The following is a 9,886-nucleotide window of genomic DNA, read 5'->3' on the forward strand; positions in this document are numbered from 1 at the left end:
GATTACACGAGTCTATAATTACATTGATTAATGAGTATAGAAAAATATATTTTACAAGTTTGTCGATACACTAATTAGACAACTGTAACAATATACATTAGACGAGTCTGTTTATATACATATTAGATGAGTCTATTAATATACATTAGACTACTCCATCGATTATCTAATTAGACAAGTCTATACACATTTAGATAAGTCTGTCAACATAATGATTAGAAGAGTCTAACAATACAAATTAAATGAGTGTGTTAATACACTAAAGTATAACAACACATATTAGACAAGTTTGTCGATAGATTGATTAGACAAATCTATTTATGAAGTTAATTAAGAAGATTTTTAAAAATATGAAAAATGTTAACTATTAGGCTTAAAAACAAAAACACACACACCAAAGACTTTTTGGTGGATTTAAATTAACCTCTTTTTTTCTTAAAATAAGATGCTAGTGGATATCAATAAGGATGATGATCATGATAACTCAAAAATTTGAAGATTGCAAGAATAATTTCTTTTTTTTTTATGAAAATAGGATAATCTATCATAAAAAAACGTAACATATAATATATAAAAATATAATAAATATAACAAAAGTTTGTGGCAAAAATTGGTTTTAAAAATATAGAACATGTTACTCGTTCGTAGGCAGGTATTTTGGCATTAGTGATAGGGGCGAGCTTCTTTTGGGATATTAAAAAATAAAAGAAAATAATATATGATATAAGAAAAAAATATTAAATTGAACATATGTTATATATATATAGATAATATTTTTAATGAATTTTTTCAAATAGAGAAAACAACTACTTAAAGCTTTTGACTATATGCCAGTCATATTAGTGTTGATTCTGAAGTGAGTATTTACTAAAGTTTTATATGAAATCATATGATAAATAAAACAACACAAAAATAATTGTTTTTAAAGTTGTCACTCCAACTTAATGTATAGGAAACTTGGATAAATGTGTCATTAAATGATTTGTAATTTGGCAAGAAAGATTGCACAAGGAAGATTTTCATTTTAGTTCACAAAAGATTATACAAGATTGCACAAGAAGATTGGTTTGCAATTTTGTTGACAAAGAACTTTATGAAAGTTTGCAATTTTTTCAAAAAAAAAAATTGCATGTTGAGCAGTAATACTTTTTCTTGACTATTCATAGTTTGATCATGGACTTCTTTTATTTGTGTATGAGGATGAAGATTTTGTGTGTGTTTAAATGGAGGACGGGGCTCTATTTGGAGGACAAGATGTTGTCTGTTATGTGGTGGTGGGTTCGTGTGTTTCAAAGGTGGTAATGGCCATGATGAATGGTGGTGTATTATGATGGGTGGAAGGGTTTGGTTTGTGGTGCATAGGGGATGGAGGTGTGGATTTTATTATCAGGTTTCCGTTATGGAGAAGGTGATGGTGTCCTTGTTAAAGGAGGGGAAGAAGAAATATATCAGAAAAGTGTGTTCTGTGCGTTTTGGTTATTGGAGAAAGAGAGGTAAAAAAAATGGAGATAACTATGGTGATAATGAGTGTTATGGGGAGGATGATGGAGTCTTCTGTGTGTATGGTGGAGATGGTGTTCTCAGTATTGTTTCAGTATCTCTCCCTCCTCCTAGAGTGGAGTTTTTTTCTTCAAAGAAAAAAGATCATGATCCCATTTCTCCGTGGTCCTCCCTGTCCATTTTAATGAAGCTTGTTATCTTGGGTGCAAACCTTGTCACTGTATCTGTCCATGGGTCATGAGGTCATGAGTAATAAATGAATAGTGATGTATCAAAACAATGGAAGCGTGGAAGGATGTCTACAGCCTGAATGTGAGGGTGCGGTTGTGATGTGTGTAAGAAAAAATGGCATTGGGAAAGAGAGTGAAGTGATTGAGTGGAAAAGTGAATGGGTTTGTTAGTGAGAAAAGTGAGTTAGTTGGAAGAAAGAGAGGAAAGATGGGTGTGACAGAAGAAGATAAATTAAAGATGGGTATGTGAGTTAAGGGATAACTGGTAAGGAGAAAAAAAAAGGGACACATGGCAGCTTCTGAGTGGAGGGATTTTAGGTGTGTAAAAAAAGAAAAAAAAAGGAGTGTGAATGTAGAAACATGGGTTATTAGCTCATTTATAAATAGGTTGAAAAGTAATAAAGGAGGTGTCAATAGCAGAAGTTGGCTCTTAGTTCATTTGAAAAGAGAGTGGAAGGAAATGATGGGATGTTCTCTGTAAAAAACAAAAAGATTAATAAAACTTAAAATTAAATTTTTTAACTCCTAATTTAATTAGACAAAAATTTTGATTGAAAGGATGCTTAGATAAAACATGATCAAACAAAATATACCTTCATTATTTTTTTTAGCTTTTTAGAATATTTTCCATTTTTCAAGATCTTTCCCTTTTTTTATTTTTAGAAATAATTTTTGATTATCCGGATAAAATTGGGTGCTTACAAATAGTTTGCGCTAGAAAGTTACATCTCCATACTAGGCCTAGCTTTCATAGTATAGGTCCATTCAAATAAAAACTCCAATATATATATATAAACTAAAATAGATTGTATGTTATTCGGTATGTTTCAAATGTGAATTGCATTGTTCAACAACCCTTGGAACAATAACCCTTGGAAGAAGATTCAAGGAAGGAAATAATTGGAAAGTAAATAGATAGGCCTCAGTTGATGTTGAGATGGTTTCTACCACAACCCTTGGAAGAAGACTCTAAAACGAGAATAGTCCCTACTTAAAACTCACCTTCAAGATAATAAGACTCGAAGAAATAGACAATTTCGTTTTTCACAATTCTTGTCAGAATTTTAAATAACTATCATCTCTCTTCCTTCTTCTTCTCCTCCCCATTTAGGTTTCTCTTTTCTTTAGGTTTTTTTAGTATCTGTTACCTACCCATAATTATAAATTATATTAATAGTTAATTATAAGAAAAAAAATAATTAAAATGAATTGAGCTTCTCAAAGAAGTTAAATTTCTACTTGTAGACTTCAGTTGAATTAAACAAATCATCATTGAATTTGTTAACAACTCATAAAATTCTTCAATTGCTGCAACATAAATAGGTAGAGTCTGATGTTTTTTTTTTTTTTTTTAAAAAAAGTTGATACATTTTCATCAATTATTACTATTCACTTTTGCTTATTAATTAATGTTCTGTCTTCAACTAAGTTGCAAAAGAAGAAGCTCAATTGTAAGACATTATTTTGGTTACTCGTAATGCAGTAATATGAATTTTATTTTTGACAAATAGCATTTTTTTCTCTATTTTTTCTGAACCAATGAAAGAAGTAATTTAATAAATACTATTTTTACATCCAACTGTTTATAATAAAAAATTGAATGTGCAAATTAAAATTGTTTCCTCCTATAAAGTAATCTTCCATATGTGTCACTTTGATTATATCTTATTTTAATAAATGAAATACACTATGAATGCATATTTACATGATAAACACATATCTAATCATGCATGCCACATTTTTATGTTTACAAAATATTTTATTATTATTATTATTATTATTATTATCCTGATTTATAAATGAATATAAATAAATCAATTTTTAAAAATAATTTCAAGGTATGTTTCTATGATTTTTAATAATGTTTTATTGATTTAACAAGGACTTAAGTTCAATTATTTTATATTTACTGTAAATTTGAAAAAAAAATTAGACGAGTAATCTCATACACGAGTCTATGAATACATTGATTAGATGAGTATTAGCAAAATATATTTTATGAGTTTGTCGATACACTAATTAGACGATTGTTACAATATACATTAGACGAGTCTGTTCATATCTATATTAGACGAGTCTATTAATATACATTCGACTACTCTATCGATTATCTAATTAGACAAGTCTTGTGATACACATTTAGATAAGTCTATCAACACAATGATTAGACGAGTCTAACAATACAAATTAAATGAGTGTGTTAATACACTGAAGTATAACAACACATATTAGATCAGTTTGTCGATAGATTAATTGATGAAGGCATGGTTCGGGATCGTCATAGCAATGTCATAGCAGTTGATGGAATCAGGCCCAAGACCTTTAGAGAGAGAGATCTCGGATTAGCTTCGGATCGTAGAATAGGAACTCTTTTATAATTTTTGTAATGTTTTTTTTGTTTGGGCTTTATTGGACCTTTAGTTGTGTTGGGCCTTTTGCTGTTTCGGCCCATAGTATATAAGCCCTTGTGAGACACATTTGTATTCAGATTTGAGTTTTATGAAACAGTGAGTTTTCTCTCAAGTCTCGAGGTTCTCCTCAGAACCACCGATCCTTATCTTTGAATCTCCGATTCAAAGTGGCGGATCTTCCTCACTTATCTTGAAATCTCCTCCAAGTGGTGTGATTTCCTTCCGTTCCGCAAAAACCCCCAATCGACGTCCTCCATTTTCCCCCTTTTCGTTTTAGGGTTCATACCCATTTTTGTTCTAGATGAATTCCTCCCCAAATCCGAGACGATCCTTCATCATCTGGTAATCAGAGCTCGGTTGTTTCTCTTTCAAATTCGTTTCGGATTGTCGTTCTCAACTTTTTGGCATTTTTGGTTCTGTCGTGTTGGTCTCGTTCGTTGAGTTGGTTTTCTTGTGGTTCATTTTGTGTGCTCGTCTTCTTTTCCGTTCAAGTTGTGGTGGTTGTTTTCGTTCTCCAATTTGTTTCGTGTTTGGGTGTTGTCGTAGTATTCTCTTCATCATCTATTTTGGCCTGTTGCATACCACGTGATGTCAATTTGACTCAATGAGGAGCAAGTTAACAAAATGACAGCAACTTGTAATCTATTTCGTTTTTCTCCAATTAATTAGCTCAACGGGAACGTGTCTTTAAATCGGTGCAGTACATTGCAACAACTTTAATCGGTGAACTACAGATCTTTGGTGGAGAAATTGAAATTGGAGGTGTTGGCCAGATCCGTGGCGATTGGAGACCAATTGGGTCAATTGAATTGGTGAAATTTGGTTGCAGCCCATGTGTTTGTGAAAATGATTCAGTGAAGAATTTGGTGTCGTTTGAAATGTTATGTTAAGTTGAAGCCCGTGTTATGTTGTGTTATGTCATGGGTGGAAAATTGTTGCTGGAATTTTTGAATAACATGGCAGTGTAGTTATTGACCCTATTTTGACGCAGTAGAGGTCTTGGTGCAGTGGAGTTCTGTTCGAATATGCCACATAAGTTGTTTGAATTTGTTACTTGAAGCAATGACAACACAAGTTGCTTGTTGAATTTCCAAGCTTGGATGTTAAAAGCAAGTTCTAAATAGATAGCAACAAAGAATCTGACTCAAGCGGTGGAAATCAAAACTAATCAATATTTAGGTGTGGATTCAGTTTGAGTTGGTGAAAGTGGAGTAGGTAGTTGGGGTACCCTGCTGTAGATGTCCCAACCTCATTTAAATACATTGACTGAGTGTTTATTCTGAGTTAGACGCATCATAGAATGTCCTGCTACTGAGTTTTCAAGTGCTCTTGGCAATAAACTAGTGCAAAGCTAGTGCATAATTTTAATTGGTAGCAACTAATTGTTATTCTGAATCCTTGGAGCAGTGGCTGTGTCATCCATGCGGTGCTGACCACAAGACCAATTTTGAAGTGGAAAAACTGGCGGTGCAAATTGGGAAGAGGAATTCCTTCCGGTGCAGAATTTATTCTGATGTAGGAAGCTTTTAGCAGCCTTTTTCTTTGGGGCAAAACCTTCTCGCTTAAGCGGTGTTCCAAGCGTGCAATTGTGGTTGGCTTCTTGCTACATTTAGTGTAGAATTGGTAATGGTGTTGCAGCAGTCTGATACATTCTGTGGTAGCCTTTCTAGGTAGTTTGGTGCAACGTTGATCAAATTTTCTAGTGCACTAGCTTGCTGTCTTTATAGGTTTCTTGGTGCAGGAAATTGTGCAGCAACCAAAGCCCTCTTGTAGTGATTTAGAGGTGCCAAGCGGTGCAGGAAAAAGGGACACCCATTTCCTTTGGACAACAAGTGTTCTGGTCCAAGCAGTGGACTAGTCTTGCCACTTTATTTTAGTGATTTTAGTGCAGTGAAAGCTTGACCAACAAACCAGTTTTGTTTCCCGCGTGACAATAGCATCCAGTTTTGTGAAAGTGTTGTGCAACAAATATGTTGCAGCAGCATGTCGTAGTGTTTTAGATCCTGAATGGTGCAATGCAGCAGCTCGTGGTTTAAGCTTCGTTCGGTGCACACAATCTGAAATGGTGAAACTTGCGGTGATGTGATTTGAAGTGGTGGATGCAGAACACAATTTGTTTTGGCATGTTACAATGCATATTCTGGTGCAGTGAGCATTTGGATTGTTGGATCTGTTTTAATTTGTTTGACAGTAGCTCTTCTAGGAATTCGGTGGACATCTTTAAGGCTTATTCAGTGCCAGCCACATATGCCTTTGATCTATTTGGTGCAATTAAATTTGTTAGTGAATTGACAGCAGCTAGCTTAGCCCACTCCTAATTCCACAATAGAGAAAAATTTTAACCACAACAGTATCAACCATTGCTAGTCTCGTGGTGCAAGCGGTGCAATTTGGCAATGGTGCAGCAGATTTCTCTTGGCCCACTCGGTGCAGAATTTGAAAGCTTCCTCACTCGGTGCCTTTAGTGCCTATGGTGTAGAAAGGGTGAGCTAGGTTGACAAATAAAGCACTTCACCTGGTTGTATTCTTTAGAACTTGCAGTGGCAGCCCCACATTTCCACACTGCAGTCACAATCTTTTTGTGGCAGCAAATCAATTTGTGGTCTGTTACGGTGCAGCAGCAGCATGGCAGTCCTTTCCAATTGAGGCAACGTTTCCCATTATTGATAGCCTCTCATTTATCCTCACAGCAGCAGAATTTTGTTTGATATGGTGCAGAGTTGAAAGTTGGCTCGCAACTTGCTTAGGCCATTTGGTGCAGAAATTTTTTGAAAAAAGAAAAACGTGTTGGTGTAGGACTTTATGACTAAAGCCATGATTTTGGTGCAGCACTCTTCAATTAGCTAGTGCCTTTGTGTTTCAATATACATTCAATGAATGTGGATTAATGCAATTTGGCAAGGAACACATTTGGGCAGAAGCGGACTTAGTCCGTCTTGTTGATTTGGGTAATGCTTCCAGAAAAGAAAACTCCACGCGGTGCAGTAGTAGGATCCATTCATTGGCCACCTTTATAAGCAATTTGGTGTAGGGGAATTTTTTTTTTTTGGCAAGGGACAACAACTGTCATTGAGACTTGATGCTTCATGCGTTGCAGCAGCAGTGCCAATCCTTCCAAAGCTTGGTACACGTAACAACTACAACTTTCGGTAAATTTAACTCTTTCAGTGGTAACTTTGGATGCTCCTTAGCATTCGGTTGGTGCAATTTGGTCCCTGTAGCATTTTCATGTTCTATTTCTAGTGCACTCTCACATTTTGGTTTGCCTAGACTTGCCATTTCTAGTCATTATTTGTTCACCTTTGCTTTGCTTGAGTCTTTTGTCTATCATATTCCTTTGAGTTGGCTTTTCCTTTGTTTTTTGTGTTGTGGGACAGTGTATCTTGAGCTAAATTGTTAAAAATATTGTTTGTGGGAGTTTGAATGGATCATCATAATTTAGCTTGAGTACTTTGTTTCACATTTCCACGAGTAATTCTAAATACATTGTTTAGATTACTCTTGTCTTTTAAAGTGCTTTTCTCGTTGTCAGGGTCTTAGTTTGTCACATATTCACTCTCTTTGGTTAAACCCTTTTTAGCTTTTGGTGCTTTTTAGTTTGTCTTTAAATTTCCTTGGTTTTGTCTTGGAGTTTTCCTTTCCTTGGCCTCATGAGTTGAGCTTAGATTCGTTACATCTTTCACTTTGATGTTGAATTCTTGATGGGTTGATTGGAGGTTCTTTGAAGAACTGAACAAGAACTTGAGAGCGAGTGAATACACTTTGAGAATGAAACACTAGTGGAATTGAGAGTAAACACGTAAGGAGTGGTGAGGCCCATTTGATAATTTTATCTACATTACTTTTGCTAACCACTTACTGTGTTTTGTGTTCGTTCTTGTTTCCTCTCTTTCACTACAGGAATTAGGAATTCTGAGCACTCCAGAATGTTCCATACACGTTCGACCTTGATAGAAGATATCAACTTCATCGTGTCAAGAATTGTCAGGTTGAATAGCAAACTTGGGAATCTTAGAAGGGAGCACCATGAAGATAGAGGATCATTGCCAAGCGACAAAACAAGTGTTATTAGGTGCACCAAGTGTGAAGGATATGGACATGAAAATTATCAATGTCCTAATTGGAACGGAAAGTACATGACTCTTCAGGAACTCCAGGATTACATTGTATACTTGAAAGAGGTGAAGAGGAGTGTTGGGCAAAAGCTCGAAGTTAGACAAGAGCAACAAGCAAAAAGGGATCATGAAAAGGCGGAAAGAACACTAAAGGAAATATGGGAAAAAGCAAGACAAGAGAGAGAGCTAAAAGAGAGAAAGGAGGAAGAGTTAAGAGAGCAAGAGAAGAAAAAGCAAAGAGAAAGAAAAGAGCTAGAGATGAGAGAAAGAGAACAAAAGATGAAAGAGCTAAAAGAGCGAGAAGATAAAGAACAAAGAGCAAAGGAAGAAGAAGAACAAAGAGAGAAACACGAGAATAAGTCTCTCCTCACACCCTTGACATGCATGGTGGAGATGAAATCCTTAAAGGGGGATGATAATGCGTTAAATTGTTGTTCCCATTCACATCATGATTTTGCATTTTCATTGGGAACACTTACAAACCCCTCTCTTTTTGTCTTAATGCCTAGGGAAGACTTATACCTTAAGGAGCAATGGCATAAGCAATGGGGTGAGCAAAAGATGATAAAAAGGGCAACAACAACATGGGCAACAAATGAACCTGACTTTAATCATCTGCTTGTGTGTTTGTCCTATTCTGAAAATCTTAAGGGATTTCAAGGACACTCTTTTTCTATTATGATTACTATAGGTTGTTTTCCCTTGTGTTTCACTGTGAATAGTATAGTTGTGTTGAAACTCTTTGATGTGTTCTGCAGGTTTATCTTTGATCCTGGAGGACAATCTCCAAGCACCTTGATAATAAGAGATTGACCTCTCCCACGATTTCAATCTCATTTTTAGAAAGCATTTTATTTCTATCTTTAGACTATTCAGGTTTTGCGTGCTTTCAGCACTTATGTTTATGTTTTTGGTTGTAGGTAATAAAGTGCTAAAATTCGAGGTCGAATTTTCTCCAACCTGGAGACAATGATGAAGGCATGGTTCGGGATCGTCATAGCAATGTCATAGCAGTTGATGGAATCAGGCCCAAGACCTTTAGAGAGAGAGATCTCGGATTAGCTTCGGATCGTAGAATAGGAACTCTTTTATAATTTTTGTAATGTTTTTTTTGTTTGGGCTTTATTGGACCTTTAGTTGTGTTGGGCCTTTTGCTGTTTCGGCCCATAGTATATAAGCCCTTGTGAGACACATTTGTATTCAGATTTGAGTTTTATGAAACAGTGAGTTTTCTCTCAAGTCTCGAGGTTCTCCTCAGAACCACCGATCCTTATCTTTGAATCTCCGATTCAAAGTGGCGGATCTTCCTCACTTATCTTGGAATCTCCTCCAAGTGGTGTGATTTCCTTCCGTTCCGCAAAAACCCCCAATCGACGTCCTCCATTTTCCCCCTTTTCGTTTTAGGGTTCATACCCATTTTTGTTCTAGATGAATTCCTCCCCAAATCCGAGACGATCCTTCATCATTAATTAGACAACTCTATTTATGAAGTTAATTAAGAAGATTTCTAAAAAGAAAAACACACACACCAAAGACTTTTTGGTGGATTTAAATTAACCTTTTTTTCTTAAAATAAGATGTTAGTTGATATCAATAAGGGTGATGATCATGATAACTAAAAAATTTGAAG

The 9,886-nt window shown here is 35.4% G+C and overlaps 1 protein-coding gene across 2 annotated transcripts; it reads left to right on the forward strand.

Annotated features, from left to right (window-relative positions):
- The first annotated feature begins 4,235 nt into the window (after positions 1-4,235).
- On the forward strand, positions 4,236-9,479 carry LOC114180592 (uncharacterized). Of its 2 annotated transcripts, none has more exons than XM_085672397.1 (2): positions 4,236-7,950; positions 8,042-9,479. In XM_085672397.1, the coding sequence occupies exon 2, from the start codon at positions 8,068-8,070 to the stop codon at positions 9,067-9,069; it is 1,002 nt and encodes a 333-aa protein (XP_085528523.1). In that variant the 5' UTR covers positions 4,236-7,950; positions 8,042-8,067; the 3' UTR covers positions 9,070-9,479. The 2 variants fall into 2 exon arrangements, with proteins under 2 accessions (XP_085528523.1, XP_085528524.1); XM_085672398.1 differs by having other exon boundaries at positions 4,236-7,940.
- The last annotated feature ends 407 nt before the right edge of the window (positions 9,480-9,886 follow it).

The sequence above is a fragment of the Vigna unguiculata genome, chromosome 4 (genome assembly GCF_037176805.1).
Source record: "Vigna unguiculata cultivar grain cowpea cultivar isolate G323 ecotype 2 chromosome 4, ASM3717680v1, whole genome shotgun sequence".
NCBI classification, from domain to species: Eukaryota; Viridiplantae; Streptophyta; class Magnoliopsida; order Fabales; family Fabaceae; genus Vigna; species Vigna unguiculata.